The following is a 13,763-nucleotide window of genomic DNA, read 5'->3' on the forward strand; positions in this document are numbered from 1 at the left end:
AACCTCAGAGGAATATCCAAGGAACCTATTTTAAAGGTTCTTGAGATAAGCTTCTACCCAACTATGTTTAAATGTTGACACAAGTAAAACTGAAATGCTCAAACTTTCATACTTCTGAAATAATACCTACTGCTTCATTGTTGACATATGTACCGATATCTAATGCCACTAAAAGTAAAGTAAAATTCTAATTAAATGAAACATATGTTATTTTTGTTTAATAACTTATCTGTACATTAATTTCTAGCCAATCAAAGTACCGTTTGTGCTGAAACATGCTCATGACACCCTTTCTGTTAACATTATTTTATTTTCATTCACAGCATAGATTAGAATATTTGTGTCACAGGAGACAAGTAGCTTTTTGCAATCATGAGCGAGACAAGTGTGGTTGTGGAGAAGAGTCTCCGCTCTGTTTTTGGTAAGTTTTATAAGGCAAAAAGTTGTGAATTCACCATACTTTGTCCAATGTTGCTAAAACTTGATCATTAATAAACATGATGTTATACAATCTCTACCGCAATCAAATGTTTTAACCCTATGTACATGTCTGGTGTACATAATTAATTTAGTGTATTTTGTTTCACAATTCATGAAATAGGTGTAAATTGAAACTAATTGAGATGTTGAAATTGTTTATTGGGAACAAATCACATTTGTATGTACCAATTTAATTTTTGCTTATACTACATTATTTGAATTTTAAATGTAGGAAAACTCTATATCTTGTTATTTTCAGTGGGTAACATTCCATATGAAGCAACTGAAGAAAAACTTAAAGACATCTTCAATCAAGTTGGTCCCGTGGTATCATTCAAGTAAGTGAATAAATCAAACTATCTATTCAGAATTATCAAAATCTTAACTGGTTTCATGAAATTGAAAAATAACAATGCTTGAATTTTGAGCTTCTGTAATATCAGTTTTATTCTTCCAAATCAGGTTGATGCATGATCGTGAATCAGGTAAACCAAGAGGCTATGGCTTTTGCGAATACAAGGATCAAGAAACGGCTCTTTCTGCCATGCGGAACCTCAATGGATTTGAAATTGGGGGTCGGCCACTGAGAGTGGATAATGCTTGCACAGAAAAAAGCCGAATGGAAATGCAGAGTGAGTAGCATTATTAAATGTCATATTAACACATGTTTATTACACATTTTAATGTTAATTGTTGATGACTGGCTGCTTAAAACCCAATAATCATTAGTGCAAAAATTTATATCCATGCTTATCTATTTTAAATTTTCGTTAGATTCAACTTCCTTAGCTATTTTAATTTCCCTAAAATTCAAACAGTATATAATTACCCTGATTCTTATTTGAAACTTCTATCAATTTATTTCTGTTTCAAAACTTTACCCAGTGAAAATTGATGGTGTGTGTGTAAACATAATTTTTTATAATGGTGTGTTCTCAAGGGTTAACTTTGCCAGTTTCCTTCAACTTATTATTATTCTATGAAGAAATTATTGAAATTTCTGGTTAAAAAAAACTTCAAGGGCGTGTTAGGAAATTTTTCATGTTCTCTTGTGAACTTGTGCAATTACAGGCTTGATGATGGGACCTGTTGTTGAGAGCCCCTACGGCCCAGACGTGGAGCCCAGCCAGGCCCCCGAGGCCATCAGTAATGCAGTGGCATCGTTACCTCCTGAGCAAATGTTTGAGCTGATGAGGCAAATGCAGGTATTGCAAGGGTATTGATGGTTCATTTGATGAATATGTTGTTAAAATGAGATGAATCTTCATTGGTGAGATTTTTATAGCTTTTTATAATTTTGGTATATGGTATATGTAAAATAGTATATGTTTGGTATATGTAAATAGTACCTATATTGTTTGGTATTTGTAAAAAGTAAAATTTTAATTTTCAACAATTTTCATTGTTTGATTCATATTGTTGTTGAAAATTGCGAACATAAGTTCATGGTTTGATCATTTCCCCATTATTTCAGGTCTGTGTCCGCAGCAACAGATCTGAAGCTCGAACTATGCTGCTCAACAATCCTCAGTTGGCATATGCCCTCCTTCAAGCCCAGGTAATAATTGTCTGATTTGTTTCCTGAATTTTTATATTTCTTCAAGTTCGTTGTTCATTTCAAATTCAAATCACTATCAATGTCAGACAAGCTATTTTCAAGAATCTGTTGAAGAGAACAGCACCAATAAATGTGTTTTTCCTGATCAATCTGTAGATTTAGTAAGAAATGTCATCATATAAAATTTATTTGTTGACCGACTGTGTCAATGATAGAATGAACTTCGAGTTATTTTTCACTTATTACAAAGCTATTCCCACTAACTACAGGTGGTGATGCGCATAATTGACCCAAAAACAGCCGTGCAACTCCTACATGGAGAAGTTGGCTCAACGACAGTCAACCCAAAAAAAGAGCCAGGTCATTCTAATGGTAAGCATTCTTATCATTCCGAAATGCTACTTAATAAATAGCATGAAAGTCTCACTTTGTAAATGAAAATTTTGATAACGTTATAGCCATTTTCTGGAATGATAACTTTCAGCTGCGCTTAACTGTCTTGTTACCTGAGTGATGTCTGTCAGCTATGGAACAGTTTAATATTTCATTTAATATGTTTTGCTGAATCATATATACATGTATGTGTTTGAATCGTTCATTCATGCATGTGTTTGAATGTATGCATAAATCATCATGCATGTACTTACAATTTATATTTATCATCAGGTGTGGGCAAAGGTTCTTCTGCCTCCAGCAATGGTCTGCCCCCATCAGGCTCTGGGTCATCACGCTACGGAGGACCTAACATGCATCCCAGCGGCCCCTCCATGCAGGGGGCTCCAGGAGGGCCTTCCCACATACCTGGCCTTCAAGGACCTCCTCCAGCAGCTGCTCCACACCTCAGCGGCCCCCCTCACATGCCACCAGGTCCTCCGCATCATCTTGGACCTCAAGGAATGCAAGGACCTCCTGGGGGTGGACCTCCTCCTTACGGCGGGGGAGGTGGTGGTGATTTTGACCTCCGTGGTCCCCCGCCTCGGGGGTCTGACCAGGACATGAGGATGGCTGGGCCCCCACGTGGCCCTCCCATGGACTTTCCCCCCCAACACCACGGAGACTTTGATAGCAGGTGCCTCCATTGTGCAAATATCACTCTAAATGTAATATAATTGTAAAATATTGCAGGAAATTTTTCCTTTAATCTTTAATCCAAAATATTTTCTCATCTCTTTGTGTGTGTTGTATCTTGCAATTCTTCAGACTTCTTGGTAAGTGATTCATTTTGTATATGTAGTTATTGTATTTTTTTTATACTTGGCTAACATGAAATGCATCTCTTTGTGTCCTAAATTAAATCACAAATCTCGAATTTTGTTTGTTCCAGGCGTGAAATAACTGGAAGATAAATAAACAATAATGACAAAACATAATATTGGTGTAGTAGTGATTGTTAGATGAAAAAGCGCAATTAATACAGCTATCAACGTGTTTGTAACTTTTTCCATTTGTGAAACCCTTACAAAGTCAAAACGCAATCATTGCAATTTTCAACATGCGTGTCCAGGTTCGGACGCGATGGCCGAGGCGGTGACATGGACCAGCGGGAGCCTCGCTACCGAGACCAGCCGCCCTTCCCACGCGACGGCCGCGACGCGAGGCACGGCTTTATATTCTAGCAAACTTTAACTCTCCTATGTCTGGGAGGGTCAACTGATGATGTCTTCAATGACTTTGCTCAACTGATCGACCAATCTGTTCTAATTATATTTTTAAAGTCCCGAGAACTCGTTGACCAATCTGTTCTAATGATATATTTAATGACCGGAGAACTGATTGACCAATCTGTTCTAATGCTATTTTTAAAGTCCCGAGAACTCGTTGACCAATCTGTTCTAATGATATTTTTAAAGTTTCGAGAACTCGTTGACCAATCTGTTGTAATGATATTTTTAATGACCGGAGAACTGATTGACCAATCTGTTCTAATGATATTTTTCAATGCTTGGAGAACTGATTGATCTATCTGTTCTAATGATATTTTTCAATGCAAGGAGAAATGATTGACCAATCTGTTTTAATGATATTTTTAATGCCCGGGGAAGTGATTGAACGTTCCACCGCTATTCTCACCTCATTGTGTAACTGAACTTCAACTCTAACTTTGGAGAGTTTATAACGATGTTAAGGCCTCTTTCTCATTTAAGAATCTTGTGTATATCATGCACGAATACTTTCAAGACAAAATTAAATACGGCTAGCAAAACTCTCCACAAAATCATTGTTAATTGAATTGAGTATCATTGAAGGCAAGTCTGTTCATGATAACATTTGAAGTATTAGTATCAGAATAAGATCCTGTATTCATAGGATGGACCAGCGTGACCCGCGAGGGCGCGACGAGCCACGTGGGAGCGGTGACCGAGACTTCAGGGCGCCTCTTGACTCCGCCAGAGATCCCCGCAGCAGAGGAGGTCCGCCTCCAGCAGACGACTTCCCCAGAGGTAAACATGTCACTCAATGAGTCGCCATCTTTAAATATTATTTTTTCAACATTAATCAAAGAAACATTTGCTTAGAAGTACGGTATATTCCAGTTTGACGCTTCACAATTATTCGTAATTTGTTTGCCCCAGTAATAAATCTAGCATATCTAGTTGACTCAATGCATGAACATAATGTAGTAATTTTTTCGCCATTGATTTTACTATTTTATTTGGTAGGGATCTTTGTTTAGCTCGGCATCTTAACGAGGATATTACCTTTTTCACCTAGCATTATTAAGGGCTTTGAGATTAACAATACATTACACGTTAAACTTCTCACTAATTAAACCTGACAAGAAAACTTTTAGCCAGATAAGGTATTCATATGTGAATTAAACTGAACATTGAATCGCTCGTGAATTTATTTAATCGTTCTTACTATTTTTGAGTAAATGGTTTAGGTTACACTATGATAATGTATGTGACGTGGTAATGGACAGTATGTGGTAATGTACCACATAATAATAATAATAATGATCGTGTAGCAGGGCCGCCTTCAGGAGGCTCGGGCTTGCCAGCGAGCCTCACGTCTGGGCTTGCAGGGCACGACCAAGAGAAGGTCAGTCTACTACTGCTTTATTTTACTACTTGATCTGCTTTTTTTAATACTTGATCTCTTTCATTTTTACTACTTTACCTGCTTTATTTTTAATACTTAATCTGTTTCATTTTTACTACTTTACTGCTTTATTTCACTACTTGATCTGCTTTTTTTAATACTTGATCTCTTTCATTTTTACTACTTTACCTGCTTTATTTTTAATACTTAATATGTTTCATTTTTACTACTTTACTGCTTTATTTTTACTACTTTATTTGCTTTATTTATATCGTCCTTAAAGCGAACAAGAGCATTATTGTGAAGACCACAGAGTAGTTCTGTTTCAAGGTCTCAATTTTTATTGCATTCTTGACTTGTGGAATTTTTTTGATGTCTTGTAGTACTAATATGTATATAGGCTTAAATAGTTGAGAATTAAATTACAAATCATTTAAAAATTACATAAGAAGTTTTCTGTAATATTTAACAGTTGTCAAGTGTATCACTTGAATTAATCACTCTCATTTCTAATTAAAACATAATTATTAGAGAACGGCGAGTGAAGGGCTGTGTTGACTTATTGGTCAGTAATCATTAAGTTATTGGGAGGAAATTCTAGTTTGCAATAAGGATGCCAACAGTAGTTAGCAGGCATCATTTCGTTGCAAATATCAATCAAGTAGAAAATTTATAAGGCGGTAAAACTAATTATTTAACCGCAGCCACACTTCTGTTAATTTTATTTTATGCACGAGTCCCACCATTTACCGTCACTAAGCAAAGTCAAGTTTGATAACGCGATGTTTTTGCTTTAAAAAATTTAACGAAAATAACTGACCTGTTAACCTCTGTTTTGAGAGCTGCATTTCTAGTTTCACGAGTTCACAGTTTAATTCAGTTTTAAACGTCGTTTTATCCTGATTTTATTCTAAAAAAATTAAATAATTCATGAGCTTATAGTTTAATTCAGTTACCCACGTAGTTTTATCCTCATTTTAATCTATAAAAATGAAATAATTCATGAGCTTACAGTTTTATGCAGTTAACCACGCTGTTTCAACATGATTTTAATCTAAAAAAATAAATAATTATTGAGGTCACAGTTTAATTCAGTTAACCACGTAATTATATCCTGATTTCAATCTAAAAAAAATGAAATAATTCTTGAGCTCACAGTTTAATTCAGTTAGCCGCGTTGTTTTAACGTGATTTTGAACTTAAAAAGTAAAATAATGTCTATTTTTTCCACGCAGGCGAGCTTGATCATGCAGGTGCTGCAGCTGTCAGACGAGCAGATCAGAATGCTGCCGCCTGAGCAGCAATCCTCCATCCTGCAGCTCAAGGAGCAGATCCAGCAGTCCCAGCACTGAACATTTTTCCCTTCAATTATACTAGTTTTCTGAATAAAAATACTTTAATTTAGGAACTTGTAGCAAATATCTTGAGTGAGCAATGCAATTAATACAAATATCGTGTATTTAAAAAAGTCCGTGATGATCGGGAAAAATTGAAATAATTTCCAATCTGGAGGTTATTAATAAATGTTTGTGAGTAATTTCGAATGATGTATTAAATATGCAGAGTTTTGTACCGCACGAAAATCTCGGTAATGTCACAAAAGATACGGATATTCGTTGGAAAATTTTTTTAATGATTCCAGATGCTCTCGGGGAAGTTGAACTTTTCCCGTTTCAATGGCACGCGTTTCCCTCTAAACGGCATGACTTTCGACTATACTAACAATATGCTGAATTCACATAGACGTTCTTTTATATATGTCGCGTTTGATTTGCGATTGTATCTATAATAAATGATACGGAAACTCCTATTTATCATGTCGAAAAATGCAACTCTTGCTACTCAAATTGAATTTCTTTCGTGTGTATTTCTTCATGAACGAAAGATGAATAATTTTTTTAGGACTTGGCCTGAACGAAGTTGGATCTTCACAAAAAGTTAATCCTCAAGACCTCTGCTTATCGCTTGCTAAGGCGAGGTAAAGCCTCTCCAGGAAATGTCTTAACAAAAATAAAAATGAGATTAGTTCGTAACTTCGGAAGTTTTTATTTTTCCCATTCAAAGATTGGTTAATGTTAATTGGCGCGGTAGACTGCTGAACAGTAAATATTCATTTCACGTGTTCCTCATCGATGAACAGAAGCGGCTGTAATAATATAAATAAAACGGGGCGGAAGGAAAATTTTTTGCATTTATATGGTAAATCAGGCGCCAAAATCTCAGCAAATGCCAAGTTTACGTGGGCTTATGCTAAAAGTTCTCGAAATTACGCTACTAAAAATGCAAACGCAAAGTTAGTTCAACCTGCTGAGGCACTTTCATTGTTAATACGTTGAATGATTGATACAAATAACCTAAGGCAGGGAGCTCACAAGTCGATTCACATTGTATTTACCCAAAACTTGCGTGAGTTATAACTTAAAAATTACTTGGCTCATCTTGGAAATCAGTCACGTTTGTCTCAGTTCCAGTCCATTGTCTAATTTCATTATTGAAGTTTCAACCGAACAAGGCTTTCGAAAATAAAACCAGGCAGTTCAAATTTAAGTTTAAACCTTGCTCTATATAATAGTTGGTGAATAACAATACTGCCAATTGAGATAATTCAAATCTTGGGATCGACTGCACCTGAACTTGGTTAGGGGTCACGGATGCATTGCCTGGCGCGTGGCTGGAGTTGACATCACTCGCTGAGCTCAGTCTGCGTGTGGCAGTCGTGAGTGATGGAGTGATGTGTCCTTGGATTTTCATTTTGTGATAACCAGCTCTTTCTCCGGATTTGTTTCAATCAACTGAACTTTGGTTTTGTTATTATTTAATTAATTTTAAAAGTTTTTCTGGAAGAATATGGAATTGTCTCCACAACTTTAAAAAACGACATCCATAGTGTGGAACTGGAAGCTTCGAGATCTTAGTAATTTTAGCTGATCGATGCAGTTTTAGTCATCGATTTATCGTGCCGTTAGCGTTAGCAACACTAAATGCACTATCATTTTATACGTTTTAATATTTCCTATTTTTCACTTTGAACATGCAGCTGCTTTAACACATTCTCCCTGCAAAGCGCATTTCAAGACTTTTTTGAATTTGTGAAATCTGCATAATTTTTTTCAATGGGAGCGAATCCAAGCGATGCCAACTTTTTTGCGACTACAGCCACCGGCCACGGCCCACGGGTATTGTGTTGTAACTTGTAGGCATTTATCTACTGCCAATGAAACTATTTTTATATAAGTAGAAGCATAGCGGGCTTATAATTGTTTTGGTTTCGGTCATGAATTCGAAAAACAAAGTTAATAAAAATTATTGTTTAAACCGCACGCTTAACAATCACACAACGGTTCCAATCAGTCCAATGTAACACTAACAATAATTTTCCACGTCTAATCTTCTCGTCAAATTGAACTATTGATTCCATGAATCCATAGTCTAATAATTCCATTATATATGACAGTATTACAATAATGCCTTCGCTAATAAGAGGCTCGGACGCTCGCCGCTCGGTGCTCTGTGTTAGTTTTGGCAACTCATCACCTCGGCCTCTAGCTCGACAAAGGTTACGGCTAAAGTGCAGCTTCTGACGCACGGCTCCTTCAGTATTAATTCAGACGATTCCAAAAGGCCACGCCTGTGTCCGAGTTATCACGCCAAACGACAAATATCCCGGAAGAATTTATTCATTATGGTTGGCGGTCTCATTTTGGCATCTCCAGAACCACTGGGCTACGAAATTTTTAAAATTATGTTAGTAAAATTATATATGGCCGGACGGCTATTTTTGGGATCTCTGAAGTCATCAAATTTTGTTTGAAATACCTATAATTTAAAGAGCCTTTCAGAGCTTCCATGCTAAGCAGTAGCGTCGACGGTATCCAAGTTTTGCGTCAAAATTGATATGATATTATGCCTGCAAAATGTAATGTGAATATCACGAATAAATTAGTCAATCAATTAACGAATAAAATTTTTAAATTGTAGTAAATCATTTAATATCCAGTTTTCTATTCGTCTGTCGTGACTATCTAATTTTCGGTGCCCCAGAAGGTAGGATGAACGTGTAGAACAGACTCCCAGATGACAACGTTGACGCTCCGAGTAGAAACTCGTTCAAGAACAGACTAGACAAAGCTATACAGAAGCATATGTTCAGTCATGAAATGCCTAGCACCTTACAGACCTAGTCCAGTAGTCATTTCAAACAAATGTGAGTTATGAGAAGATCTGGTCAAAAGGCTGGTTTTTAGATCCCTTGTGAATCAAGTCACGAAAAGTACATGAATCGGCAACTGGCCATGGGCCTATTTCTTCAGCGCCGACACTTCTATTTTTCTATTCTATTTCTAATATCTAATGTTTTCTTGAGTTCTCACCATGAGCGCATTCTAACCGCATCCTATAAACCTGAAATAGTTACTTTAAATAGTTTACTTGTGGGGTTCGTCTCAATTCTCTGTCTTTGTGTCTTCGATATCTCATGAGTTGTATCCTCTCATAATAATTAGGTGCTGATACTATGCTATTATGATATCTATGGGCGCGGGCGGCAGTCAGAAGTCGAAGTTCGAACGTTTGTTTGACCATTTGTACACAACACGTGCACCTACAGTCCTACACGGATCCCAGCGATAGGTTTTTCCACCTAGATCTTTTTAGCGCATTTTCTCTTTTTTGATAAAAATTCACTATTGTGGTCGCCATGTTCGTCCGTCCGTCTGTCTGTCTGCCCGTATGTCTGTGACCTCAAGTTTTCGTCGACGAGAAAATGCGCTCTCTGTCACTCACTGCAGTGAGTACTGAGTTATATTTTTTTAACCTCTCCTGGGTTTCGAGTGTAAATTTTTGAAAATATTTAAAATCTGGGTTTTTTTGTGTCTGTGGGGGCACTATGTGAACATTATCAGTCTGTGGGGGGTACTAATTCTCTATGAAGTACTTGGAAGCCAATGGGGGCGCCAGCCTGCAAAAGTTGGGGAACCACTGCTGCAGAGCAGGCAGGATTCGTTTGATCATCGGAACGCTCCTGGCTACGCCTGCATGTTGTCTCGGGGCAAGAAATTTTTGGTTATTTATTTATTTTATATGAATTGTATTGCTTAAAGTTTGTGACGTTATTATGACAATAACAATCCTCAATGGGACGCGTTATACTGTATTGTTATTGAGTAGCCGCGCCGCCCTTTACACCGGCGAGGATGGTTGACATTTCGGGGCATTCGGGTTATACCAGTGTTTTTAATGCAATTTTTAAATTCTTTCAACGGTTTTGTGACAATTTAATCTTAAAAGTTCAACATTTTTTTAAACTCTGTATTCTATAGGAGCTTTTTTTCTGTGATAATTATGTTCTACAACAAATGAAACTTTCGAGCCAGTTTTTGACAGCGAAAAGTTATCGTTATTGTTTAAATCCAAGAAATATTATTCGGGATATATGATGATGCAAATTTTTTTAGCAATAATCCTGAGTTATTCAAACAAATGACACGCATATATATACTTAACATAACATAACATAACATAGTGATGTCGGCTCTGAAGTGTAGGCCTGATGTGGCCTGTCGCCGATTCTTTTCCATTTCGTGCCTTGTTCATAGATCTAAACTCGTGTCATTTGACCGGATCTTTTCATGACTGGCGATAGTTTGAAGAAGCTACTAGACTTCCACCGGGTTCGATAAGGAGCTAGGCATTTCAAAAGCTTACAAACAACACTTGTCAGACTGACAGGGCGATAGTTGCCGGGGCTGCTTTTGTCACCTTTTTTGAACAATGGTGTACTTGCTCATTCATTTCGATTTATTTGCTGGGTTTCGCGTGCTGTCAGCGCGTCATCTCACAACGCGATGTCGGTTAAGTTTGATTTTTGACTTGACTTACGTGAGACCAAATACCATTTTATTTTACGTCTCTGCTTGAATAAATCGTTCTGTACTGTTCTGTTTTCGTTGATCAGTCATGTACTGTAATTCCACAATATGCAGGTTACTCCCACAAGTTATGGTAACTTTGGCTCAATATTGATTTGTGCGACTAAATTTGAAAGCAAAAAATAATTTCACCTTTAAAAATTCATATATAAATTACCTAAGAACTATTTACCGAAATTTGGGACCACTTTCAAGTATCTATTACCTGAAATAAAAACATTCTAATCATGGAACGAATGAGATAATAATATTTTCATCGTTTTCTAAATCAGGAGCATACGATTTATAAAACTCGCAGGAGCTTGTGATTTTTTTATAGAAAAACTGCAGCTAATTTAGTGTATTTTTTTATTTCACCGAATTTTAAAAATTTGCGGTAGTAGAATGGACAATTTAAAGCCGAAAAATGCTTCGAGATGGAGAGTGCCTAGTGACACACAGGGAAATCAGTAATTCATAATTTCCTTGGTTTTAAGGAAGATGTTATAAAATTTCTCTGAAGAATATGTAATAGAATTATCTGCACCTGTTGGACCGCTGCCGTCGAGTTCCTCATGTTCGCCTCAAAACATGATACTGCTCATCATGTTCCTCCTCTCCTCGGGCATGTAAGTATCGATGTTGCTCTACGATGTCTCAACGAATATACCATATTTTTCTGTACTCATGAGATAATAACTTAGATGTTTGCAGTTTGATGATATACTAATGGTAAAACTTTCGCTAAAGTAAAATGAATAGAATCCAACAGTTTTCGTATTCAATGCTTGAATTTATATTGAGACGAAATACTTAAATCGCTGACACTGTTTGTTTACTTCTACGGGTATAATATCTACTTAAATATTTATTACTTACATTAATATTTATTAAACAGAAATTGTGAGTCTAATAAGCGTCATCTCATTAGTTTGTCTTTGATTTTTCTCAGTGCAGATTTATTATGACTAATATTTTGCCTTTTGTTCTGTTGAGTTAATCGCATACAGCGTGCATCTCTCCTACGTCGCGTTCGATTCGGATGTATTTGACGGCGACAATTCAACACGAGATTTTAGGATTAAAAAGTATTGTAAATTAGGAAAGGATTATAATTTAAGGACTATAAATTGTTTGTTTTTTCGACAAAGCAGCGGAAATTTCAAGCGTTCTCGATTTCATTTACGCGTGGGACGTGATAAGGGAATTTGGGTCATTTATGGGACATTCTCAATATGAATCTTACGTTGAAATAACGCTCATTCAACGAAATAAACTCGTTATCGATGTTGTTTGAACATTGATTGTGATTTGTTTATTGTTCATTTTGCTGTTTTGTGTTGTGTGTTATTTTTTAGCGTAGTGTGTTTTAATTGCTTTAAGTTGAGTGAATGCGTGTGTGCATTGCAGGTGCCAAACGAAGCCGCGAGACTGCGAAATCGTCACCAAGCTCAAGGAGAAGGGCCTTGTCCTCCTGTCGGAGATCATGCCCTGCGACTATGTCAAAGGTACGCAAAATTTCTCACACAGATTTGTACCTAAAAACTGCATTTGGGAAGATATTCAACAGGTGCGACGTGTTCCAACAGCGGTCACTTGCTCCCTTGGTTAACAGGGCCTCAAAATCAGTACTAGCCAATGATACTGATTATTCTTATAAGTAATATAAGTTTTTTATTTATTCTTAAAAAATACTTATATTAAAAGCATTTTCTATTATATTTTTAAGCTATTTTAACGGTTATTCTTTAATAGTATTTTCTTTTATAGTTTTAAGCTATGTTGGCGGTTAAAAGTTCATAACGTTTCTAATCCGTGCGTGTTTTCGTTGTGATAACCTAACTTGTCGTACGGAACCTGACGAGATGGAATTAATGCTGCCGCGCCCCTGCTCTGAGGACCGTAGGCGTTAGAGTGGCTTAGAAATAACCGTTTACTTGGGGCCAAATTCCCGCCCCTGATTTGTTATCTATATTGTTATCTCCATCGATAAAAGTGGGAAAATTTCCGGTATATTGGTTCTGATTGATCTCGTTAGTTAATTGATTAATTCGTGAGGCTTTTCTGGTATCTCTACGCTGTCATTGCATGCTGCAGACATCGGAGCTGCGAGATCTGCCTCACTGCATGGCCTTTGCTTGCAGGCCGTGAAAATATCAATAAGATGATCTTTGTTCGGCTGCTCTTTGATGAAGCTCGCAGTGAAGAACTGACACGCCAAGTTCGAAGAATGACAATCTAATTTTTGAACATTGATTATGCCCAAGAATTACATCCACGAAGCGCACGTGAGGCGCCTTATGGCACGGGGAGTCGCCACATGGCACGGGGAGTCGCCATATGGCACGGGGAGTCGCCACATTGCACGGGGAGTCGCCACATGGCACGGGAAATCGCCACATGGCACAGGGAGTCGCCACATGGCACGGGGAGTCGCCACATGGCACGGGAGTCGCTACATGGCACGGGAGTCGCTACATGGCACGGGGAGTCGCCACATGGCACGGGGAGTCGCCACATGGCACAAAAAGGTGCCACATGGCATGGGGGGTCGCCACATGGCACGGGGAGTCGCCACATGGCACGGGGAGTCGCCACATGGCACAAAGAGGTGCCACATGGCATGGGGGGTCGCCACATGGCACGGGAAATCGCCACATGGCACAGGGAGTCGCCACATGGCACGGGGAATCGCCACATGGCACGGGCACGGGGAGTCGCCACATGGCACAAAAAGGTGCCACATGGCATGGGGGGTCGCCACATGGCACGGGGAG

The 13,763-nt window shown here is 37.8% G+C and overlaps 2 protein-coding genes across 3 annotated transcripts in view; both read left to right on the forward strand.

The window, feature by feature from the left end:
- The first annotated feature begins 322 nt into the window (after nucleotides 1-322).
- On the forward strand, nucleotides 323-7,113 carry LOC108679540 (cleavage stimulation factor subunit 2 tau variant). 2 transcript variants are annotated; one of them, XM_018168180.2, is made up of 11 exons: nucleotides 323-421; nucleotides 740-818; nucleotides 943-1,112; nucleotides 1,552-1,685; nucleotides 1,955-2,038; nucleotides 2,308-2,410; nucleotides 2,705-3,107; nucleotides 3,543-3,635; nucleotides 4,346-4,479; nucleotides 5,007-5,080; nucleotides 6,316-7,113. In XM_018168180.2, exons 1-11 carry the CDS (start codon nucleotides 373-375, stop codon nucleotides 6,430-6,432), a joined length of 1,440 nt encoding a protein of 479 aa, XP_018023669.1. In that variant the 5' UTR covers nucleotides 323-372; the 3' UTR covers nucleotides 6,433-7,113. The 2 variants fall into 2 exon arrangements, with proteins under 2 accessions (XP_018023669.1, XP_018023671.1); XM_018168182.2 differs by having other exon boundaries at nucleotides 5,010-5,080.
- Nucleotides 7,114-11,292: 4,179 nt separating this feature from the next.
- LOC108679541 (glycine receptor subunit alpha-4) overlaps nucleotides 11,293-13,763 on the forward strand; it is a 14,725-nt gene continuing 12,254 nt past the window's right edge. The window contains exons 1-2 of the mRNA XM_018168183.2: nucleotides 11,293-11,615; nucleotides 12,397-12,494. Coding sequence (XP_018023672.1) covers nucleotides 11,578-11,615; nucleotides 12,397-12,494 — 136 coding nt within the window. The 5' untranslated portion in view covers nucleotides 11,293-11,577. The remainder of the gene's footprint in view (nucleotides 11,616-12,396; nucleotides 12,495-13,763) is intronic.

This window comes from Hyalella azteca, unplaced genomic scaffold (genome assembly GCF_000764305.2).
Source record: "Hyalella azteca isolate HAZT.00-mixed unplaced genomic scaffold, Hazt_2.0.2 contig2480, whole genome shotgun sequence".
In the NCBI taxonomy this organism is placed as follows: Eukaryota; Metazoa; Arthropoda; class Malacostraca; order Amphipoda; family Hyalellidae; genus Hyalella; species Hyalella azteca.

What these genes read in the sequence shown, in the direction of transcription:
- LOC108679540 (XM_018168180.2), top strand. Translation starts at nt 373, where the DNA reads ATGAGCGAGACAAGTGTGGTTGTGGAGAAGAGTCTCCGCTCTGTTTTT. An exon ending in GGTCCCGTGGTATCATTCAA is followed by an intron (nt 819 to 942) that starts GTAAGTGAATAA and finishes CTTCCAAATCAG; the next exon opens with GTTGATGCATGATCGTGAAT. An exon ending in AGCAGACGACTTCCCCAGAG is followed by an intron (nt 4,480 to 5,006) that starts GTAAACATGTCA and finishes ATGATCGTGTAG; the next exon opens with CAGGGCCGCCTTCAGGAGGC.